The 25,039-nt window shown below is 38.3% G+C and overlaps 2 protein-coding genes across 10 annotated transcripts in view; one reads left to right on the forward strand and one right to left on the reverse strand.

Annotated features, from left to right (window-relative positions):
- The first annotated feature begins 563 nt into the window (after positions 1 to 563).
- cpvl (carboxypeptidase vitellogenic like) lies at positions 564 to 7,794 on the forward strand. Its single transcript, XM_027148795.2, has 13 exons — positions 564 to 710; positions 1,007 to 1,194; positions 2,296 to 2,414; positions 3,094 to 3,208; positions 3,350 to 3,408; positions 3,577 to 3,656; positions 3,758 to 3,824; positions 4,002 to 4,124; positions 5,681 to 5,812; positions 5,951 to 6,049; positions 6,765 to 6,938; positions 7,084 to 7,266; positions 7,483 to 7,794. The coding sequence occupies exons 2-13, from the start codon at positions 1,014 to 1,016 to the stop codon at positions 7,579 to 7,581; spliced, it is 1,431 nt and encodes a 476-aa protein (XP_027004596.1). The 5' UTR covers positions 564 to 710; positions 1,007 to 1,013; the 3' UTR covers positions 7,582 to 7,794.
- Positions 7,795 to 13,126: 5,332 nt separating this feature from the next.
- creb5b (cAMP responsive element binding protein 5b) overlaps positions 13,127 to 25,039 on the reverse strand; it is a 54,035-nt gene continuing 42,122 nt past the window's right edge. For 4 of the 9 annotated variants that reach the window (XM_027149293.2, XM_027149289.2, XM_027149291.2 and 1 more), the window contains exons 8-11: positions 21,515 to 21,829; positions 18,557 to 18,784; positions 17,326 to 17,434; positions 13,127 to 16,325 (exon numbers count right to left, since the gene is read on the reverse strand). In XM_027149293.2, the coding sequence (XP_027005094.1) occupies positions 16,201 to 16,325; positions 17,326 to 17,434; positions 18,557 to 18,784; positions 21,515 to 21,829 (777 nt within the window). In that variant the 3' untranslated portion in view covers positions 13,127 to 16,200. Of the gene's footprint in view, positions 16,326 to 16,434; positions 16,481 to 17,325; positions 17,435 to 18,556; positions 18,785 to 21,514; positions 21,830 to 25,039 lie in introns of all 9 variants that reach the window. The other 5 variants (XR_007140180.1, XR_007140181.1, XR_007140179.1 and 2 more) reach the window with 5 other exon arrangements.

Here is a 25,039-nt window from a genome sequence, read left to right on the forward strand (position 1 = left end):
TAAAATGTGTTTGGAGAAATAAGCATTGTGTGTTAATCTTTCACTTTTATGGTCTACAAAGAATTTAATATTAACACATTTAATATTAATCAAAAATATATTCTTGTTTAAAAAAACAACAAATGAACGGACTTATTATCTTGCTTTTGGAAAAATAAGGTGAAATAGTGTGAGTATTGAAGGACCCCCCCCCCTTCTTTCCTTCCACCAGACTTTAAGGTGTTGGACTACTGACCAGAAGTTTATGAGTTCGAGTCCCAGGTCCACCAAGCTGCCTCTGCTGGGCCCCTGAACAAGTCCCTTAACCTTCAGTTGCATAAATGGGAATAACTTGTAAGCCAAAATGAGCAAATTCTCAGGAATTTTTCTATATCTATAATTTAAATACATTTCAAGCACAATCCTCTTGATATAACTTTTTTTCTGTATACACCTTTAACATATTGTTTTATACCTTAGTGTAACATTCAGCCAGTCTCGACCGACCGGAAAACAAGATTTAATTTGTGAGTAATGTGCATTTATAAATAAAAACATTTAAGTAGCATTAATACAATTTATAAAAGGACGTTTAACGATGACGTCATTCGGTAAGAACAGTCACGTGATTCGAGACCATATGACATACCACGTGACTCGTTAGGTTTCAATGGTAGCTGCAGGAGTCAGAGTAGCATCCGAGTAGTATCTGAGTGGTATCTGTTTTTAAGGTAGGTGTATTCTTTGTTTATTTATTTTTCGATTTGTATTAGTACATGATTTACTAATGTAATAGTTTAAATGACAAAATGTTAGTGTTATTTTGATGCCGTAATCAGGCCAGATGGAGACTCCACAAAGCTGAATCATGATATACAGCTTCGAGTTCATTTGACTCCATTTAAGTTATACAGTCGAGTATGAGTTACAAAGTATTTGCTGCAGCTCCTATAATGTTTTTCTCTTTTTCAGTTGATGATAACAGGAAACATAACTTCTTCTTAAGTGTCGATTTTTCTTTTTGAAGCTCCAGAATGACGAAGTTGCTGGTTGTCTTGCTCTTTGCTGTGTTTTGGGAGTCGGTGTGGTCCAGGGGTTGCTCTTCATTCTTCTGCAGAAAATCTCTCCGTGTTAGTGAAGGAGGATCTGTTGGATCAGACCCCGGAAAACCTCTGTTTCTCACTCCATATATTGAACAAGGCAAGACAGAGGAAGGTAGGTGTCTGACCCAATGTTTAATGCTAAACACAGCTTTGTGTATATAAAATGTTTCCCTAGAGTGCAAACTTTGTGTATGTGTGTGTACCTGTGTGTGATTGCATTATACACTTAAGCGAATCTGCATATTTTAGTTTGTACTAAAGGGAAAAGTTTTTGCACAGGTATAGTTGTGTATACATTGTGTTACATTTACATAGACTGATATATTTTACTATATGTTTATTCTTTTCAATTCCGTTTTTAATAAGTTTGATTATGTCCCTAGTTTATTGTTTGTTCTGTCTGTTGTTGCACTGTCGTACGAGTAAATAATGAAAAACATTTCGCTGCATTACATGTATCTTATATAGTATATAATATACATGTGACAAAGAGCCTTAAATCTATTTTATTCGAGATACAAGACAAGCGTGTTTGTGGTTCTTTTCCCGCTACAGCATTATGGCGTAAAATAAATACGGCAAATATAAAAGTCAAGACTTAGGGGACAAGATGGTGTTTGTTTGAACTGCAGTTTATAGTCACATGAGCTGGTTAAAAGGAAGTTACAAGTGAGGAGAAGAATTATAGGCAGTAAAAGTCACTGTTGTTCATAGCCAGTTCTGCTTTCTTGACATTAATACTGACGGCTAAATGACAGCCTGATGTCTTCCCTGAGGGGTAAAATTATAACAGTGAATAGTCAGGGCTACCGGACCTGCTTATGGTAGACAGTATTTAGACTATTAAGGTGAAGAAGGGCATTGAATGAATTGTTCGACCTCATTGTGGGGTTTGCTGATTGGTCTCACAACTGCAGTTACTGACAAATTCAATATTAATGGATGCAATATAGTCCTTTACAGTCTTGGAGAAGTAAAAGTTAAATCTTGACCCCTTAAGTATTCATCAGTTTGTTCCATCAGGTTAAATATTATGAAAGTATTTATTCTTTATAAAATGCACAAATGATGACAAATTAAAAAACTTATAAGTGTTCTCCATTTGCTTTTTTTTCTTTGGATGTGGATGTCAAAAGCCTCCTTGGCTGAGATAGAAACAATATTTTGTCTTCCACTGAAAAATCAAAACACATTATTTGATCTTGGTTTACAGCCAGAAAGCTGAGCTTGGTGGGCCCTCTACCTGGTGCTAATGTAAAGAGTTACTCTGGCTATCTCACGGTCAACAAAAGCTACAACAGTAACCTCTTCTTCTGGTTCTTTCCTGCACAGGTAAGAATGAAATTTAGTACATGGAATTGTATTTACCATTTCATAACAGCATGAATGGTGAGAACTGTGGCGCTTAAGTGCCCTACATTTCAGAAATAGGTGCCATTTGTGTCCCACTGCCATTTAAATAAATGTCTTTCACTGCGATCTTTGTACATTAATTGATATATTTATATATACAATAATAAAACCTCTTATAAACAGGCATTTTGTTTGTCCCAGTTATACTACACTTTACCTCAACATATAATCAATAAAATACTACTAATAATAATATGTTTTATTAATGTGTTTATCCATTTAACTTCTCGTACTTCTCGTAAGTCATCCTTTTTTTAAGGTTATGACGCGTCACAACATTTAAATAACCCCGTTACTCACCCCTATGAAATATCTGCCACATAGTCACATGTGTCATTGGATTTCCTGAATATTCTGGGAACAGAGACATGGGAATGTGTTTTTGGGGGTTTGTGGAATTTTAAGCAGGGTTCATACGACATTATACTGAAATACTGTTGCCTGAGATGCATGCACACATTTTTAACTAATTGCAGCCATTTTTTTAAAATATTATATATTGAAATCAATCTTCAGATAAGGCAAAAACATAGTCATTTACTTCGCATTTTAAATGCTTCTTTGTACAGATGAGTTTCTAATGAGTTTCTATGTACAGATGAAACCCGAGAGTGCTCCTGTGCTGCTGTGGCTTCAGGGAGGCCCTGGAGGCACATCCATGTTTGGGCTTTTTGTAGAACACGGGCCTTACTTTGTCTATAATAATCTCACATGTGAGTGCATGTCGTCTGTTGAACGTTATCAGTTAGTGCTGTTTAATTTGTTGTGTATCGTGTCCTATATAAACATTAAGCCCATGATATTCTAGCGTTTTAGTTCTTACTTAACATATATCTTTCTCTCTTTAATCGAAGTGGGATACAGGGACTTCCCCTGGACTTCCACATACTCAGTTCTGTACATTGACAACCCGGTAAGTTAGTCCATCTCTATGGATTCAATCTAAGGTCCATTGCAGGTCATGTGTTTCGTTCTTAGGTTATTGTTGTTAGATTGCTGTCAAATGAAGTTAGTATATTAAAATAACTTTATTGTGTGGCCTCTGTCTGTGACCTTTGAGTAATTATGCATGCTCCATTAGGTGGGCACTGGATGGAGTTTCACTGCTGATGATAAAGGCTTTGCCAGAAACCAGGATGATGTTGGCAGAGATCTTTACAAGTAAGCTGGCCAGGAATTTTCCTGTATTATGAAGTAAGGCTTTTCTGTACAGATTCCTGTTGTTTTTTTAACATGTCTGCTGCATTTTTGCTGCATTGCAGTGCACTGATTCAGTTCTTCCAGCTTTTTAGTGAGTTTCAGCCCAATGAGTTCTACGCCACAGGAGAGGTGAGTGGGAAGACAGCACTGCTCTGCTCTCATCCTCTCAATAACAGTGATAGCACTCAATACTTTAGAGTAGCTGTGCTGCTTGTATATATCACAAGGGATAGACTGCATTGTTGTTTTTTTATACAGGTTGACACAGTTTTTATAATCTTTCTCGCCATTTCCTTTGCGGTGTAGTCCTATGCAGGAAAGTATGTTCCAGCGATTGGCTACTACATCCACAAGAATAATCCTTCTGCCAAGGTGAAAATTAATTTCAAGGGGGTGGCTATTGGAGATGGCCTATGTGATCCTGAGATGGTGAGTGGACACAGGATTTGGTCTTTAATGCTAGTGATGAATTAAAGATCTGTGTGAGTACAAGACAGAGAGACGTAGAGAGAGAGACATACAGAGAGAGAGAGAGACGTACAGAGAGAGAGAGACGTACAGAGAGAGAGAGACGTACAGAGAGAGAGAGACGTACAGAGAGAGAGAGACGTACAGAGAGAGAGAGACGTACAGAGAGAGAGGGAGAGAGAGACGTACAGAGAGAGAGGGAGAGAGAGACGTACAGAGGGAGAGAGAGACGTACAGAGGGGGAGAGAGACGTACAGAGGGGGAGAGCGACGTACAGAGGGGGAGAGAGAGAGACGTACAGAGGGAGAGAGAGAGAGACGTAGAGAGAGAGAGAGAGAGAGACGTACAGAGAGAGAGAGAGAGAGAGAGAGAGAGACGTACAGAGAGAGAGAGAGAGAGAGAGACGTACAGAGAGAGAGAGAGAGACACAGAGAGAGAGAGAGAGAGAGACACAGAGAGAGAGAGAGAGACATACAGAGAGAGAGAGAGAGACATACAGAGAGAGAGAGAGAGACGTACAGAGAGAGAGAGAGAGAGAGAGACGTACAGAGAGAGAGAGACGTACAGAGAGAGAGAGACGTACAGAGAGAGAGAGACGTACAGAGAGAGAGAGAGAGAGAGACACGTGTGTGGAGAGAGAGAGAGAGAGAGAGAGACGTACAGAGAGAGAGAGAGAGACGTGTGTAGAGAGAGAGACAGAGACGTGGGGATAGGGAGAGAGAGAGAGACGTGTGGAGAGAGAGAGAGAGAGAGAGAGAGAGACGTGTGGAGAGAGAGAGAGAGACGTGTGGAGAGAGAGAGAGAGAGACGTGTGGAGAGAGAGAGAGAGACGTGTGGAGAGAGAGACGTGTGGAGAGAGAAAGAGGGACGTACAGAGAGAGAGACAGAGAGACGTACAGAGAGACGTACAGAGAGAGAGAGAGACGTGTGTGGAGAGAGAGATGGAGAGAGGGACATGTGTAGAGAGAGGTGGAGAGAGAGAAAGAACAAAAGAGAGACAGGAGAGAGCGAGCGAGAGATTGATTTAATGCTCTAAATTAGTCCAAGCCTTTTGAGCAGGTAGGCCAAATTCCAAGTCTAATACAAACCTCACTTCAATGTCAAGTTTAAAGCTGCACACTTTTTTTTACACACCAATAAAAGTGTAGCCTTAAGCAGTGCATCGCTGCTTTGAAAAATCTTAGAGCTAATTTGTAGTGGACTTAAATCATCTTCCTTTGTTAGATTACAATAGCGTTACCCAAAGTGCACCGTGAATCCAGTGTACAACCGATGCAGAGTAATTGCACGCTTAAATACAACAATACATAGCTAATTATTTTAGCTTATATTTCACCAACTGATGTTACACACTGATCTGTATACATATAGTATATTTTAGATTTTATAATGTTTTTTATAGATATGTTGTTGTTTTTTTACTTTAAGTTCGATTCTATAGTCATTCACGGTCTCATACCTCATACTACATTTATTATACATATCACTGGGTTCTGATTTGTGGATATTTCACTTAGATGTTAGGAGGCTATGCAGATTTCCTGTATCAAACTGGCCTGGTAGATGAGCTGCAGAGGCAGTATGTGAAGAATCAGACAGATGATGGTGTCAAACTCATCCAACAGGAAAATTGGATAGAAGCCTTCAAGGTGCCTTAATCACCACAGCACATCTTTTGTATTCTAAAAAAAACTAGTTTTGTGCTGAAAATGAAAGTTAAATTGTTAGAATTAGAAAATTGTTTATTTGCTTTTGATGAATAATAAAGTGCTTCCTCTTTCTGTTAGGTTTTTGACACTTTACTGAATGGAGACCTTGTTCCTTATCCGTCATTCTTTCAGAATGCTACCGGATGCACAAACTACTTTAACTACATGCAGTGTCAGGTACAGAGACTTTGACGCCTTTGACCCTGCCTCCACATTTTGGCAAATAAACCAAATGACTTCGCAATTTTTGCAGGGGAGGTTTTGTAGAGGTATTTCAGTTAATATTATGTGTAACTGCAATAGAACTATTTCTTTATGATGAGCTAATTTTTGAGACTTCAGCCCTTTGGTGTCACTTTGAGAAATAATGGAAACTGGAAAAAGGGAATATGTAGCCAGTTAATTATATCTGGAGAGATCTTTCAAGGATCTTGGTAACAGTTGGACACTATAACTATATTATAACATTTAAGCACTTAAATGATGCTATGCTAATGTGGCTGTTGCTATATAGGAGTCATGGGTTGGATTCTCAGCTCAGGTGAGAGCTCAGATCATATGGGATGTACAAAAACTAATTATGTTAAAGTTACTCAGTTCAATCACTGGTGTGTTTTTGAATCGAGTACATTCAGTGAGCTTTATTATTATTCTTTTTTAAATTTATTTATTTTCTTTTTTCTTAGTGTATATACTGTTGTATGCAAAAGTTTGCTTGACACAAATGATTGACTGTGGTGTATGTTGGGATATTTATAGCGAAACAACCAAAATGATGATGATTTTTAATGTGTTTTAAAGTTTTGTACTATTTACTGCAATTTCTTTCCCAAAGTGTGTGAATACGGTCATTAATCTGTATTCTGTCTGTTGGTGCTGTTCCCCGACACAGGAGCCTGAAGATCAGGAGTATTTTAGCAGGTTTGTGACACTGCCCACAGTGAGAAGCTCTATCCATGTAGGAAACCTGACGTTTCACGATGGCTCAGATGTGGAGAAACATCTTCTCCAGGATGTAATGAAGTCCATCAAACCCTGGCTTGCTGTCCTCATGGACAACTACAGGGTGAGAAGATGCAGCACTGTAGTGTACTTTAGTACACAGTGAGCTACAGCTCGTTGCTCCTGTATTGTAATTGTGAAGATGATTGTAACAATCCTGACTTGCTTTTAACTTTAGCTTTCCATTTTTGTCTTGTGATTGTGTGTAGGTGCTGATGTACAGTGGACAGCTGGATGTGATCGTTGCAGCTCCACTGACTGAACGCTTCCTGCCCACAGTGAACTGGACTGGGGCAGATGAATATAAACAAGCCGAGCGGTACTACTGGAAGGTGCAGCCAAGTGACACAGAGATAGCTGGGTACATCCGGCAAGTGAAAGAATTCTACCAGGTAAGCACCTTTTTATTATTTTTTTTAAATTATTTTTAATTCAAAAGGACAAACGGGACAATATTTACAGCAGTTCTTACTTATGTGTCTGTTGGTATTTATGTGTTGAATTGGCTTCTAATCTTAGCATATTGTCTTTGCACTTTCCATGTCATTTATGCATATTACTATGTTTGGGACCTTGATAGAGACGTCTCCATTTTTCTTGTTTATAAGGTGATTGTGAGAGGTGGGGGACACATTTTGCCTTATGACCAACCAGCAAGATCCTTTGACATGATAGACAGATTCCTGTCCACAAAAGGATTTGTCTGATGCCATCCATGAGTTTCGAATGTCTTAATCACCTGACCTGGGTTTATTCTTTCAGCCATGACTGGTTCTTCATTAATCACCACTAAACGAATCAGAAGAGTGTTTGTATACTTGACCATTTAAAGATGCTGTAAATTATTATTTCCAGGGAATGTACATATTCTATTTTTTTTTTTGAATCAGGTTTTGAATAAATTGATGTTTTTAAACAAGTATTTGTGTGTACTGAATTATTTATTATTTATTCTCCCGAAAAGCATTAGGACCAGTGTTTGAGGTAGTGCAATGCTGGTGAATTGTCACCCATCTCTATGAACTGTTTGAAGTTTTAACTTTCCCTGTGCTGTATTAAAACAAGGGAATGCGATTGGTTTCCTGTGGCTTGTAGGTTTTTTAATACATAACTTGGGACAACATTTACAGCTTTTACTCACACAAAAGATAAAACCCGGTAAATAATTTTCTAGTACCTTTATTTTTAGACATATTCACTAAGCAGCTTTATAACAATTCTGATGCAGATTTAGATCCAGAGTGGTAAGGAAAAACAGCTAAACAATCAAATGAACCACCGACTTTTTTTTCTTTCATTTTTAAGGCAATTGTGAGAGTACGGGGACACATTTTGCCTTATGATTTAATAACTATCCCTGTGCTATATTTAATAAAAATAAAAAAAGAAGAGCCTGTGACTGGTTTCCTCTGTCATGGAAGGAGAACATTATTACTGGGATGAATACTAAATGGATTTTTTTTTAAAAAGACACTATTTTTTAATCTCACAATCAATAGAATTGCAGCATTTTTTTGTTCTACAGGATTCTGCCTGTTCTTGAGGTACCATCTAGTGGTCCAGTTGACTCAACACAACCTTTTCTCCTTTACTATTAGAATGTTTCACAGTATTGTTTGGTTTCCTATTCTGTTTATTAAACTCTTTTAAATAAATATATGGATTATATAATAACATTACAAAGTGATGGAAAACAACAACAATGAAGATCCCCTTGTAGCAACAAGGTTACCTTTTTCCGCTATAATTAGTGAACTATCTTTTGTGTTAGTTACAGTGTTTCCACTCCACTGTTGGTGTAAATGTTCATTCAAAAATTCTGTATATTTAACATGACTTCTATTCAATTAAAACATTTTTGTATAGCCCTTTTAAACAATAGACATTGTCGCCAAGCACCTTCACAGGCTATGCACGTGGGGCTAAGCACCTTCACAAGGTGTGCCTGTGTGGCCAAGCACCTTCACAAGCTGTGCATGTGGGGCTTATCAGCAGCAGTATACTGTAATCAAACGTCATAGTCCTCAGAATATAATACAATTATGCAAATATGAATTTAAATGTGTATAACGATAATTAGTTGTTTTTGACTAATTTTATGATTTTAATTAATTCCTGACATTTCCACAGAGAAAATGCATTAGGTCCAAGTTGTGGCTGTCTGTTTTATGTCTGTTTATAGATGTGCCTTACTTGACATTATATTATACAAAACATACAGTAGATAATATTAGATTGTTATTTCTAGCACTGTAACAAAACTCACAGACCAGTATGAGAAACACTGCTTCATGGTGCTAATCCAGGTGAACTGGGGAACCTTCAGGCTCCGTTTCATGACAAGGACCTTTGGTGGTATAGAAGAAGAGGTCAGATGTGTCAGAAGTCAGGTTTTCTAATTCCACTGGTGTTTAGATATAGGATGGAAGAAGATGATGAGAGCCTAGACTTAGGGTTAGTACTGTGTTTCAGTTTCTAACCTACAGGGGGCAAGCATACACAATACGTGGTTAAGTACACCACCTTTGCAGAATATGTGCAAAATATGTGTATTTTATGTAGCAGGATCATAGATTATAGATAGAAACAAAAAATGTGTATGCTACAGTATATGGCCACAATCTGAACAGTATTTCTGTAGTGTAGTGCAGTGTGCAGTAATTGATTAACCAAGTGATTGCTTTTTTTCTTGCTTTCTTTCATTCAAATTTTTTATCTAATTTAAGTATTTTAATCTAAATCTCCAAATTTAACTTGATAGGACATTTTGCATGTATCATATGTCAGTGTGTCATGAAGTGGCATTTACATGAAAGGTAACACTCCTTAAATTTAGCATACATAAATAGACTGGCCTATGCACCAGGGGGGACTCGAGCTTCATACATTAGCGAGAGTATTGCTTTGCCTACTTGGTCAGGGGTAACTAGGGACAAACAAAAACATGAAAATTAAAACAAGTACCAAAAAGTCCAGAGGGTTGAGACAAGTGGAAAAGCATGTGAGTTGTTATTGTTTTGTAGCATCAAATGTTCTGATTAGGCTTCTAGAAATAGGGAAAGATGCGAATGAAAAAGAAAGAAAAAGAACAATAAAGGAGTCACATAAAAATAGAAATTCTAATAGAACGGTAAAGAATAATAAACGACACAGATTATACAAAACCTTCATAAAACACATGCAATGCATCAAAGAGCAAGCAAAAACTCCAAACAAGAATAATCAAAACAAATCAATCATAGTCGACTGATACAGGAAAAATGCATGACGAATCATGAAAGAAAGAAAAAGTCAGAAACACAAACAAGATGCTGTACATGGACTTGGGAGGAAAGTATAAATCGGTTACAGAATATTATTTCCTTGTGGACCGAAGAGGCAGAAAAGTAAAATACACAAAACATAAGATGAGTTCAGTTCAGTGTGACAGTTCTTGAATTTCCACATTGTCACTGCAATCAGAGCGAAACTTTCTGTAGTTTGATAGCTAAAACTGAGAGCCTCAGCAGGATCATTTACCCTCAGGCCATCACACTCCTCGACACGGACATGTTCATCTTACACATCCCTTAGGATTCTATAAAGTCTTGTTTACTCTACTGTAATTCTGAACACTGCACTTTTACTTTTCTTACTACATATAACTCAATGTTTAGTCCATGGATTTCCATTTGCTAATGTTTGTACTGTACTGTTATATAATTGCGCTTCATGTTTGTCTGCTAGTACTGTACATTATTGTTTTTTGTTCTTCAGTATTATTTCTTGTTGAAATGATTTATATCAAATTCTGAAAAAAATACGGTAGTGGAAACCGTCTTCACAACATGTTAAGATGTGAAATATTTTTACTGCTTTTATCTTTTATCCATCAATGACTTGATTAAAAACTTATTATTTGTAAAATAATAACAATAATAATAATAATTATTATAATTATAATAACAATAATAACCTTCATATTCATCTAATCATCATGTTCCAGTAATTTATGAAATTGTGTGGGGTTTTTTTATGTCAATTATTTCCCTTCCCTTTTCCTCTATCGACTTATTATATTTGAAGACTGTCCTAATTAACCTGAATCATGGCAACCCAAATAACTAACACATGTTTAAATATTTTGAACAAAGTCAGTTTCTAACCATTTCAACAAACATTCTGGTTATTTTTGTTATAGTGGTTCATCTATATGCTATTTGGAATATATTAATTTTGACAATTTTATAGTTTTATGGGGAAAGAAAAATTGTCCATATCTAAATATGTTTGGAGTCACGATTTTATTTAAAGCTGATTATACTCCACATACAGCCCACAAAATAAAGAGATCAGGCTCTTTAGATAAATCTAATTATATTTTAGGGGGAAATTATACTTTGGTCATTTTGGCAATAATGCAGCTTGCCTTGTATGGAGAAAAAAAAAGAGACGCATCAAGAGCATCATGATACGAGGCTGCTTCTCTTCAAATGGTACTGGGGCATTACATGTCATACATTAGAGAAGAATTTAATCTCCTTAGCCAAGAAACTGAATTTGGAGAGAAGATGGATGTTGCAACAAGACAACAACTCCAAACATTCATCCAAAATCACTTGACTGTTTGCAAATAAAAGGTGGCGGAACTCACATGACCTAGCCAAAGTCCTGATTTATTTATGGAGGATTTGGACGGCGCAAGTTCTTCAGAGGGCTCTTTAGAACACTGGGGAATTGAAAACGATTTGCCAAGATGAAAGCACCAACACTGAGCCACAGTGCAAATTAATTCTTACCATAGTCATCTTTTAAGCTCTTATCACCAACATCAGCTTTGCAACAGTACAAACTTTGCTCATTTGTGGTGTCTATACTGTATATGTTTTTGCAGTTTTGTTTTCTTAGCTTTCTTATTTCTGAGCTTTGTTATTTCTTATGCTTACAAATGCATATTTGTTGTCTGTTCACATTTATAAAGTGTGTGTAAATACTAAGTGGATCTAGTAATATATTAACACTCCTAACACACCACCGTATACTTAATTCCTCTCGTTTTCACTTCATCGTAAACACAAATTCCTACTTAGACTATCTAATTCTAATTATATATGTTTTATGGAGTACATTATTAGATGTCAGTAACTATCTAAATCAGTTTGAGAATTGTATTAGGAAGAAAGGGCTCATCTGCTATCGTTCTTAAAGGTATTGTGTAAGTTATGATGAACAATTTTTATGATTTATTCCACTTTTTTTTTTTTAACCATTACACTGGTGTTCAGAATCGACTTATTGGACATTTCCAGAATTTTATCATTATAGACGAATAAATTACTGCTATAAAATCAGAGTGAGATGTTTTCCCTCTGTTGGGATAACCTTAAAAAGATAGTAAAGATAACACCTTCAAATTGGAGATGCTTAAAAAGAAGCATTTGGGACATCTAAGAGAGCAGATATCACTATTACTCAACATTTGTGTCAAAGAAAACTAACCTTTTTTTTTTTCTATTAAAATATTTCCACTAGTAGGCTAAGTATAAACTGAAATTCTTATGAACCACTAAAAATTCTTCAAGGCCTGAATGTCTACTTTCATTTTGAGCCATTACCCATGGCTGTGTTTGGTTTTGTGACATGACAAATACATTGAATTGTATCCCTCCTTTAATAAAGCCTGGCACACTTTGTTACTGAACAAGTGCTTTATTTTCATACTGTAATATAGCTGCTGTGATCTCACATCTGTACATATGCATAGACAAACAAATGAACAAACACATTCATATAGAAAATGTACAAAGTTATGCAGGCATGTTTGAATCCAGGACATGGAATAAACGAGGAAAGGTTTATGCGCAGAAATAAACAGACATTTTAACAAACATGAACAAACACTTGAAGTGCTATGCAAACATTATTTACAACATGTACCAAACATTGACTCCTTTCGAGAAGAAAGGTGGTTGCATTATGAGCAAGATTAATGAGAATCTATACAATATTTATATTTTTATGCTTCAAATGATACATTTATACTTTTTTTTTAACGTCCACCATCGCGCAAAAAAAAAAAAAAAATCACACACTCGCACACACAAGCAGACTCGAACACATTTTGTTTAAATTCATTTTCTTAGAAAGCATGTACAAAATACAAACCTATTTCGACCCATTGTAAAAAGGAACTTTGTCCAAATCAACAAGTTGAGATTACTCTCTAATATTGTTCCTTTTACAAATCATTCCAGTTGAATCTGTTTCGTTTTCGGCCTTTGTGGTGAGCAGAGGTGATGTCGCCCGTAGTGGACGTTAACCTGATCTGCTGTCATTTGAAATGAAAAGGCTGAAGAGATGAAATACTGCAGGACGTCTGATGGTTGTTTAACTTTGCTACTCCAGCGTGGCCTGAGACATGTTACTGGATGATAATTGTATCCAACGACAACCATATGGTCCTCCATAGAGACCCATTTAATCGTTAATGTTATCTTTCATGCCTGGGGAACATGGATGCAAATCTTGTGAGTTCAGTACAAATATCATGTCTATTTTTAGTCTGGAATAAGACAGCTATGGTGGCCAACCTTCTTGCCAGTTCACTACATTGCAATGTAGGAACTAGAGTGAAGTACTGAAATGCACACTGAGATGACACATGTACTGTGAACAGGTTCGCGTTTAGCTGTAACAAACCACAAATCAAATCGGTTGGAAACAAATGAAAATAAAAAGCCTCTTTACAATGCTACATGTAGCAAGTGCTGGCTTCAGTTACATTGTTCATTTTGGATAACTGCTGCAACTGACCGAACGCAAACGCAACGCATGAGGTCTTAGACTCAATAGAAAACATTATTGTTTTGTTTCACATTACTACCCCAGCCACCTTCACAGTGTGAAAAACCTACAAAGGTTATCTACAAAGTTTTGTAGATAAGAGACATCTTAAAGAGATATCTATAATATTTTAAAGCTATAAGAGAATTTAGACACAAAGTCTGAAAGTGAACATATACATATCCTTGGATTCCAGTAGAGTGGCCCAATAAGGGACTCCTTGTTTTTGGGAGATACAAAAGGCTGCGATACCTCTGTCTCCATGGGATGACAGGGGCTGCATCTCGCTGGTGTGGGAACAGAAGAATCACTGAGTCTTCAATATGGCTATTTCAAACTCTGCTGTACTCGCAGAGGTCAAAGTGCATAGACAGCTACATGGATCCTCCTCTAAAAATGGAGGTGTTTTAGCACACTTCCGCTCCGGACATAGTGCTGCATGAGAAGGCGAAGGAAATCAATATGTTCCAATTAAGAAGGGTAAAATTTGTTGTCCTTGACAAGCTGTGGAATACTTGAGAGTTCAGCTGCTGGAAGAAGGACCTTTTCTCCTGTTCAGGGGGACATTTTGGCGCAAACTTAACTATTTATTTGGGCTTGACCATGGATGCCTGGGAAAAGTCAAAGAAGGTCAAGGTGCTCTCATCACAGGCTTCCGAGGTCCAGAGGAATACCCAAGTGTTCACCAAAGTGAATCGCCAGGAACGACTCCATGCAAGCAAGCAATTAGTCTGAACTTTTACAAAAGAGCATAAAATCTTCAACACGCACACACACACACACACACACACACACACACACAAAATGTTTGATATTAATAATGACTGACATTCTTTTCATGTGAGTAAGTCACAAAATATTTCAGGCACAATGTGAGAGTTGAAAAGCATAGTTTAGATCGGTACCTGTTAAGAAATAGTAAAATGCTACATTCTCTTCGAGGCAGACAAAAAAGCGCTAGGTAATAAGTCATAATTAAAGGGAGACAGCTAATTGATACAACCTCATCAGGGCTTCAAGGCCTACTCAGCCACTTAGTGGGCAGCTTCGTGTCTGGGATTATGCAGTCCTGAGGTAAAGAGATTTTTTTTAACAAACAACCAAACAAAGATACAAAGGGCAAAAAATAGAGTTCACATTGGAATGTCCTTATAGTAAGAAGAAGCTGCTATCAATATGAAGATCTCCAGTGCAGCAGCAGATTTGATCTCCTGCAGACCCCTACGTATCTGCCATAGGAAATTCTGTAGACCTCTATTGAGTCTTTGCTTGGTCCTTGATAGGAAGAGCTGCTCATAAAGCTTTCTTACTTATATGTCTCTCAATCCAGACAATCTAATCAACATCTGTTGAGTCTGTTAGACTGAATGATCATATTACATACTGCATAATCATAGACTTAAGGAGCAACCAAGAGACAGACTCTTCTGGCCATGCTAAAAAAAAAAAAAACCCCAAAAGGCTAGGTTTCAACCTCATATTCATCCAACAGAACAATGGCCATGCAGGTTTAAACAAACGTTGATTACTGGTGATTACATTATTTTCTTACTTTACAGAAGGCCTTTGTAACTTGGCCCAGAGGTTTTATAAAGTAGAGATGTATCGAGAATGTCACCGTGCTGAGATTCAGCATATGGCTAGAGCAGCCACTGAGATTCATGCACACATACACACAAACAGTGGGCCTCACCAGAATTCTGACGAATTTTCAACAAGGCAAACACTCAACTTGAACACTACGTGATAGAAATTGTTTTTAAAATTACTGGCTGCTGCTATAAAAGCAGCACAGTAGAGCACCAGCCAAGCGGTAATTAATATACTACACTGTGGTGTTGTGATGTGAATTCGATCTGGTAAATTGACGGTAAAATGAAAGAAATGTTGAGAATTCGTCAGACTGATGTATATTGCTTCCGTTTAACATCGTTATTGTCATCAATACATAATGAATTATCAATTAGGTTTTCTTAGTTCATCGCCTTGCAGGAGACTGGAAGTGGGACAGGACAAATACTTTTCGTAAATCATTTTTAAATACAAACAGATACAAAATGAATAGTTTTTTGTTTTTTTTTGGCATTATAGATCAGAGAATGAGAAAGGACACACCACACCGATGCTACAGTTTGACTTGCATATGTGGGAAGGCAGTAGTATTTGAGGGACAGACAGTTAATCAGTAATACACGCAGAAACGGTCTCAACATCTCCTCAAATGTAAAATCACAATAATATTGAACCTTAAATTTGTGTGAACAGGTCATTCTAAAAATTTCAGCACTGGATTCATTTTGATAGGCCTCCTTTTGAAACTATTTTCAAATTAAAAAATATAACAAAACAAAACAACCAAAAAACCCACCAAAGAAACCATGAGATGAAACCATACATGTACCAAATACTTATGGAAGAAAGAGTTGCCACAGAAGCTCAGAAGTGTGCCTTTGTTCACGGAGCTCACGGTGCAGCTGTTCGAGTGTCTAAGACATAAAGGGGCTCTAGTGGATGGGGTTGATGTCTGTGCAGTGATTGGAGACCGTGTTGGATGTGGTGATGGTGTTGTGCTGGATGACCTGCTGCTGGGACACAGGGGTTGGACTTCCTGCTGGACTGCTCTCTGGACCTGTGAAGCGAAGGAGTAGGTTATATTTGTGTGTGTGTGTGTGTGTGTGTGTGTGTGTGTGTGTGTGTGTGTGTGTGTGTGTGTGTGTGTGTGTGTGTGTGTGACTTGCCTAAAATTGCGTAAATCTAGAAGACAGTATTAACGTGGAACTTTACCTTAGATAAGCATGTAACAAAATATACATATATTATTTGGAATGAACAAGTAATATATTGTAAACAAACATAGATACAGAAGATCAAAGGTGTGATACATATTTATTTTAAGAAATCTTGGCCACTGGTTGATAATCAAAGTGTGCATCAGGATTTGGATCACATGGAACAAAAAAAATTAAGCAGGAGGTTTTTCATGTGAAAGAATCAGATAAGAAGCTTGTGGGAAGATCAGGGAACAAAAAAAGACCACAATAATTAAAGCGAATGTTAGTCTATGTGTAAAGTAATGGCCAATCATTCAGGTCAAGATATTAATCTTTTTTTTTGTTTTTTGAAATATTGCAAAACTGCAAGAGCCGAAAAACTCGAAGGCACGTAACAGATATTGAGGAACATTTTAAGCCAGATTTCACATTTATACCCCATGCTGACAATGCTGACATTTCTACCACTGGGGTTTTCCAGTCTTTCTGAGGACACAGTTTTAGGGAAGTCATATTCAACTATTAAAAGAATCCTTCCAGTTTGGGCTATGCCAACTTTAGTTTAAATCAAAATACAAATATGACTATTTGGAGCACAAAACAGACACAAAATGTGTCACTGAATTAACCCTTAAATTGTAGTACATCTAAATTATTGGTGTGTATAAGACTATGATTGTAAATCGAGCACAACGGTTTTGATTTATAAGAATAACATACAGGAATCATTTTAGCTTAAAATTTGTTTTCAGTATGAGACAGTGTGTGTGTGTGTGTGTGTGTGTGTGTGTGTGTGTGTGTGTGTGTGTGTGTGTGTGTGTGTGTGTGTGTGTGTGTGTGTGTGTGTTAAACACTCACTGAGGTAACCCTGTGACTCCTTTTGCATGGTGGTGATGGGACAGTCTTTGTGTGTCAGTAGGAGCTGCTTGAGCTGAGTCACCTCATTCTTCAACATGCTCACCTCATTCTGCCCAAAAAACAAACAATATTAAAAACCATTTCAAACATTTTATCTTCCAGGAGTCTTGTGGTACTGTACATTGGAATGGGTTTGTTGCAACATTTAGAAATAAAATATATATTGTTTAGACATATTACATATGTATATATCGATCAACTGTTAAAATGTGGCCTGTATGGGTCCTTCAGTGTCCATCAGATTTGTCTACATTGAAAAAAAGAACACATTGCTTAAATATCCAAGAAAAATAAAGTTATTCTGTCACATCACTTGAGAATCGTCATTACTTTGTAATGCTTAACCATGATAATCATCAACAATTTTAAAAATGAACTCGAGTGTGCAGTTCACAGACTTTACAGCAGACACGTGCTTATCTGCGGGTTCGAGTCTCATTACAAAGGAGCATATGGCTGTAACTGGTCTTATTAAATAAAGTATTTGAATATCCTGAGCATTTAATGAGGAGCTTGGAAGCCAAAACAAGCCTTGGCAATGTACTTATTTGGAGAATGCCAGAGTGATGAAAGAGAACAAACTACTTAAACATGTCTTTTATTGTCTGTTGGCTAATAAGAATCAGGATAGAGGTGTGAGATCCAGGGAGGAAAATGTAAATCAGTTACGATGCAAAGTCTTACAGTGTTAACATTACTCACAGGTGAAATTAATGTAGGTGACTGCGGTGTGAATCATTGTGTTTTTACAAAATGATGAATATTTTTGGATAGAAGGTAAGACCATTTTGTATATACAAAATTCAACAGAAAATTTGGATGTGGTTTGGATGTAGCTATGGTGCAAACATCCTAACTTATGTTGTGAGGTTTTCTGTTTTACTGCTCCACAAACACACTCTCAGCAGCAACTGGACCTCTTTTAGTTTCATCTTCTCAGCCTGTGAGCTTTCCTCTTTCACACATAGGCCTATTTAAATTCCATCTGCTCCCTGGCTACAGTAGCATCAGCTGTCATTCCAGTCACGTTTATAGGCCACTGGACCCGACCTAATATGTTGTGAAATATGAGGACCTATGAGGTGGAAAACATTTAGCAGAATCAGGTCTGAAATGTTTTCCCTCAGACTGGGTTGCATGTAGGAGAACGGGGATATACTGTAGCCCATACCTGTAATTGCATGTTGGTCTGGGTGAGCTCCTCAGCTTTCTTCTCCAGGGACATCACCCAAACTTTCCTCTTCTGTCTGCAGCGTGTAGCTGCCGCCCGGTTCCGCTCAAGAAACTTGCGCCGACGCTCATCAGGGTCCTCGTCCACCACTCGTCTGCGCCGACCTCCACTGGGTTGTCCAGACTGCAGTGTCTGTGTTGGTTGCATTTGCTGCGCGGCCGGGGATAACTGGAAAAAAAAAGAAAAGAAAAGCAAAATCTAAGACCCTCTGTCTGGAACAAATAGCATAATGTCAGCCATCCGTCATCACTACTGCACGTCCTTCTAACAGACTCCTAGGCAAGCAGCCAATCACCTGTCTAAAATCTCCCAAGCAGTTTGGGAGGTTCCTTTAAAAATAACATATGTTCTGTGTGTTTGCCCGATTAGCCCTATGATGGCTGTAGCTGTGTGAGAAGAGCACTGATTTATAGGCTACCCCGCCCTCATAAAGTAGTGCTACAGTCCAGTTTTCCACCGCCCAGGTCCATTCAGACTAATACTTTTAGATGTCCAGTGAAACAGGTCTGCTAGCAGCTAAGCATGCCCACAAAAAAGCTCTTTGACATGGACTTGGCAGTGGCTGGAACTTGCAGCCGTCAGATCACTGCAGGTTGCATTAGGGTGTTGGAAAATGCAGCAGCTTTGATGAATGGTGTGGATACAGGCCGTCTTGTTTGGCTTAATAATACGCTGGAGGCAGAATTTCCGAAACACAAAAAGACTGAGCTGGAAAATTCCATAAAGAGATGGGCAATGAAGTCACAAACCTGAAATTCTTTCATTTCTCATCTCATTATACTTCCATTTATAAGTGTCTTGTAATACATTGGTAATCCCACCATAACATTTTATGCTGTATCTTTTTTGGCTGACTACACAAATGCATGTTTGCTCACAAATTCTTGTTCATACTGCAAACTGTGATATGTCAGAGCACACTATGAGTTCACATTATGGGAAAAAAATAGCATACACACAACTATTCCTCTGTTAATGTCACCTAATTGTAACAAGGCCTAATGGTAAAACCCGCAACAAAAAGAAACCTTGTCTTTGCAAATTTGAAATAAACTTTTTTATTTTCTGCACATTAAATATTAAACTGTCACATTACCGTCATCTTAGTTGCACTCCAACTCATTCATATATGCGATATTTGGAGGATGGCCAAATCAATTCAATTAAGTTCAAAAAAGCTATAGACCTCAATTGGTCTGAATCCTCTTTAGGAGCAATTTCCAGATAACTAAAGGTACCATAAGTATAAATATCTAAAAAAATATTAGGACTACATAGGAGGGATGAACAAAGTTTAACCAAAAAAGTTTAAACCTATAGTTTAAAAGGTTAAACCTATACATATATATAAAATGATGATGATGATGATGATGATGATGATGATGATGATGATGAAAAAACTTATTTTGCCTCCAATGGAAATAAATTATTACCCTAAATTATACCCTAATTGAGGGCACGGTGGCTTAGTGGTTAGCACGTTTGCCTCACACCTCCAGGGTTGGGGGTTCGATTCCCGCCTCCACCTTGTGTGTGTGGAGTTTGCATGTTCTCCTCGTGCCTCGGGGGTTTCCTCCGGGTACTCCGGTTTCCTCCCCCGGTCCAAAGACATGCATGGTAGGTTGATTGGCATCTCTGGAAATTTGTCTGTAGTGTGTGAGTGAATGAGAGCGTGTGTGCCCTGCGTTGGGTTGGCACTCTGTCCAGGGTGTATCCTGCCTTGATGCCCGATGACACCTGAGATAGGCACAGGCTCCCCGTGAACCGAGGTAGTTCGGATAAGAAAATGAATGAATGAATGATACCCTAATTGACTTAACACAAGAAACACAAGGTAACATGCAAAGTGTGCAGTTATGCAAAGTTTAAATTCAGTGTCTTTATTTGCCTATTTGCATTTAAAATTTTGGTCTCACCTGTAGACTATATGTGAGCCAAGAATTAGGAAGCACTGCTCCTCTGACAAGTCAGTTTCAGTACGGTTTTGGCAGGAGTTTTTATTCTGTCTCTATACTAAACAAGAAGCATGAAACAACTTTTCCCACAGTATATAATGGAATCACTACCAAAGGTACAGAAAAGGAAATATTTTATCTGAGATTATTTCTACAGATTCTTTCGTAGTAAATAAAGACTGTGTAATCTTTCTACACACACACAGTCTGTAAAAACGACTGACATGACAGATTTAGACATGTCTAAAACCACAGAGAAAAAACGGAAACTGCATTTGCATTACGACATCTCCACACATGAAACTAGTCCATCCCAAATAGGGTTATTTATTACTAAGCAGTAAACAGCTAAATTAGTTCAGTTTGATATAGATCATGTTGGCTCAGATCACAGGTTTAAATGTATTTAACCACAATAAATAAGCCACACTATGAAGTGCAAATTCACTTCAGCCCTATGCACTACAACCTAGTTTTCTTCATGCATTTTCTGTGATCAGATAGCTGTCTGATCGTCTAAATGCCCTCCAAAACGTTTTCAAGACGGATATAAATCCGATCGTTCAAACCACTTCAGGAGGCGGTGGACGCATTTCAGATGAAACTGGGCAGGTGTAAATGCATGTGGTTGTTCAAGCCACATACATCAGCACTATACTCCTCCCAAACGGAAGTATGTCACTCATGAGTCGTGCATCGGACCAGAAACGGAAATGAGGTTCCGATTCGCCAAGACGCATTTATGTGGCATAATGTAAATGGTACAGTTTTAACAAATCAGATAGCTATCAGATTAGAGAAAACACATGGAGTGACCAGGTGTAAAAAGGCCCTTAGACTCTTAGAAACACTCAATTAATCCCCAAAAATCCATGTGTTTGACCTAATGCTAATAAAACACTATCTAAGGCTTCTGCCAATGATATAGAGTATGTTGAAGTACCTGAGGGGCAGAGGAGTGCATTGGTGCATGTGGAGACGTCTGATGCCCGTGACCAGGGTGTAGGTGGCCTGGGTGAGAGTTATGGTGCCCGTGGCTCTGCGGGTGGTGGTGGCCTGTCGGGGTGTGGCCATGGTGGTGGGTGTGATGTGGGTAACCATGGGGCGGGGCTTGCATGTGTTGATGAGGGTGAGAATGCATATGGTGATGGCCGCTCTGCTCTTGCCGTGATGACATCATATCCATCATGTGACCCATTGTATTCATGTTGCCATTGGAGATAGGCCCTGGATGGTGAGCCAGAACAGCTTTCAGTCTCTTTTCAGAAGAAACAAGAGAAAAAGTAAACAAGCATTTAAGTAGTTTGCAAGCTAGAAAATAAATTAATTTGGTTATATCTAGTGTGCACTGTTCTGTTTACACAGAAACAATGAAGAAAGGTTTATCGTAATGAAAAGCACCTTTGTTCAGAACATTGAAAGGCTGTGCCTGACTGTAACACGTAAACATTTAGGTCTTTTTTAACGAGTATGACTAAAACAACAGGATTCATAACAGTGAGTAAATAGAACTTGACTTTGCTTTTAGATACGCATAAAACTCACAAGCAAATATGGCTGTAAGTCTTTATTTGAGTCTTTTACACTCATACACCCATTCTAGACTTCATAATCAGGGGAAGTGTTAGCTCAGTGATTAAGGCTTGGGTTACTGATCAGAAGTTCAGTAGTTTGCATCCCAGTACCACCAAGCTGCCCCTACGCAAGGCCCTTAACCCTCGACTGCTCAGTTGTAAAATGATATAAAAGTGCATCTGCCAAATGCTGTGAATAAAAACACATAACAATAAACACACTGCTTATTAGATGTGCAGAAACACACTCTACCACTATCTATCATCACTCTCATCTTTCATGTCCTCCTATGTGCTCCACCAATAACAGGCCCATATAGCTTATACGGTATATAACTTCTTCTGTCTCTTTTTCTGCTCCAGCAGTGTGGTAGACTTCAATGCTTTGCAAAGTCCTACTCGGAAAACTTTTTGGCCTTGAAACACTCAGTCAAAGTGCCTGTGTTTAGTGTGTGTTTACCTGCCTGTGCTCTCTCTCCCTGAGCTGTTTTTCTGGGCAGCTCTTTAACCACCCAGACTATTAACAAACCCACAAACCCAGCTATAAGCTGCCAAAATGTGGCCACTAGTGTGATCTGCCTGACAGCAAAAGAAGGCAAGGTTTTGAAAAAATAAAAGCATTTATGTCTGGACGCATTCGTTTAGCATTTTAGACTAGCACTGGAAAGTAAGCATATTTTTAGAGTGTGTTGAGTCTACAACACGTACAGTATTTCCATTTGAGCCGCACAGGTGGAGTCATTTTAAAAGGAAACAGACTTAAAGGACAGATGAAAAATAAAAGCAACAGAGGAATCTAAGAGAAATAGGAACATTAGAAATATACAGCTTTTATATTTAGGAAAAAAAACTGTAGCGTACGCTATTAATAAAATAATAAAAGTACAGAAACGTGTTGTCACTCCAGATGCCGTCAGTCAGAGCCAGTGGCTAGAGCATTCACTCCGCTTTGCCAAGAAGCATGGCCAGCTGGCCAACATCAGCACACGACATCATTCATCCAACCTCTCCTCTTCCCATCCCCTCTGTTTTTCTCACCCCCTACCACAACCTTCCTTACTCCCTACAGTTTTACCTGTAAAGCCCCACAGCAAAGCTCTTCCAAGCCTTTACAGTTCAAAAGCATTTCCTCGCTAGTGACAATAAGAATCAACAGCAATGAATCCAAGTTTATACTCACTTTAGGGCTTTTTAAACAAATCATGGTTGCTATTTACCAAAATAAACCCAGATCAATTTGATCATTTTTACTGAATTCGACTATTCCTGTACTGGCCAAAGAGAGCCACCCAGTCCCTCTGAGCTATTTCCATTACTCTGCATCTTGTTACGGACAGCCACATCACTGGTTCCACACCTACCTTTGCCAGCTGCACAAACCCAATGTTTTACAGCAGTTTCTGGACAAATCTTAATGAAAAATTCACCAACACTGTAACCAACCTTGGTTTTCATCAGTAACACTACCAACACAAGTCAAATTACAATAATAAAAAAAAAACTTTCAGGATCCTACAACTGCTTTTATGAGAACGCTTTTGCAAATCACTCCTGCCAAACATTGCACAAATTAAACTGTCCACTGACTAAACACAGCAAACCACACAGTCCACCAACTTCTCTTGCATACCTTAACTGCTCCTCAAGCTCATTCTCTCCATCTCACATAAACTACCACTGGCAACTAAGGATGGCAGGTTACTCTCTAACCTCTGAATGATGAACTAAACTAATGAGTCCATTAGGGGATCTAGCTTAACATTCTCAAGCAGACAGTACAGATAAGCGCAGGTCTTTACTATGGTTCAACCTTAATTCTATCTCTGTTGTTCAGCCTCACATTTGTGTATTCTGGTTTATTTGGTCACCAAAGAGACAACTATGAGATTTTGATTGACGTGACTGAATTAACTTCCCTTTGTTTGTCATATCCCTAGTTTCATGGATTTGTATACATCTGAGCCAAATATCCTGGAGATGTTTGTTCTTGGCGAGTCTAAGGTTTTGAGCTTTGATAAACACAACTCATGTTTGCAGTTTCTGTAAGGTCATTTTCTTAGTACAGGGTGAAGCAAAGCTGATATTTATTTTAAACAGTTGTTTTAAATAAGAAGAAAATCATTTCTCGAAAATATTCATTTTAGCACATGTATAAAACTCCACTGAAAGCAGAATGTACATAAAGGACCAGTAGGATATTTTAAATGCATGCATACACACTTTCCTTAGTAATAAAAACCAGGTGACAAAGACATTCAATGTCACCAGCCAGGCCAAATAATTCATCATATTCTTTAATGCATGTTTAGATGCAGCCCACTATATCCACCCCTGATGGCTACAAGAAGAATATATCAGAACCAGCAACACTAAGACACCATCATTCATCCACCCACCCGCCAGACATATTGGGGTCAAAGGGCACTAAAACACATCTGACTGAGTGGACCACCCATCAATCAGTGGTAGGCTAATAGCAATCGAAGCAAAGCAGCTGTGCACCTATCTCTATCTCCCCCAGCCACCCTGTAGGGTTCTGGCCATTCCCACGCGTTGGAATGCCACTGACTGGGGCCCCGCAGGGTTGACAAGCATCAGGCTTGCATCAGCAAAAGAGTCACTTACTCTCATTTTGGCTGCAAGCCAGCAGAGGAAGGAATAGAAGGTAGGAAGAGTTGGAGGAAGAGTGGGGGAGTAGTGGCGGTTATTTTTTTCTCTACAGAAGAGCTATCTATCCATCACTTCTGGGGCAAAGGGAAAGTGGGTGCTATCAGTATGCTAATGCAATCACCATTCACTCTAGCTCCATGCAGGCCCCCAAGAGCATCGCTCTTCAAGATGTACAAGTGTGTATGCCACAAAAGACCTAGCCACGTAGTGTGCAAGTGCACGCT

Source organism: Tachysurus fulvidraco, chromosome 3, assembly GCF_022655615.1.
Source record: "Tachysurus fulvidraco isolate hzauxx_2018 chromosome 3, HZAU_PFXX_2.0, whole genome shotgun sequence".
Taxonomy (NCBI): Eukaryota; Metazoa; Chordata; class Actinopteri; order Siluriformes; family Bagridae; genus Tachysurus; species Tachysurus fulvidraco.

Bases quoted from the DNA above. Each gene is read 5' to 3' on its own strand.
- cpvl (XM_027148795.2), top strand. From the start codon at position 1,014: ATGACGAAGTTGCTGGTTGTCTTGCTCTTTGCTGTGTTTTGGGAGTCG. The intron at 3,657-3,757 runs GTAAGCTGGCCA...GCTGCATTGCAG, and splicing joins GTTGGCAGAGATCTTTACAA to TGCACTGATTCAGTTCTTCC. The intron at 7,267-7,482 runs GTAAGCACCTTT...CTTGTTTATAAG, and splicing joins AAGTGAAAGAATTCTACCAG to GTGATTGTGAGAGGTGGGGG.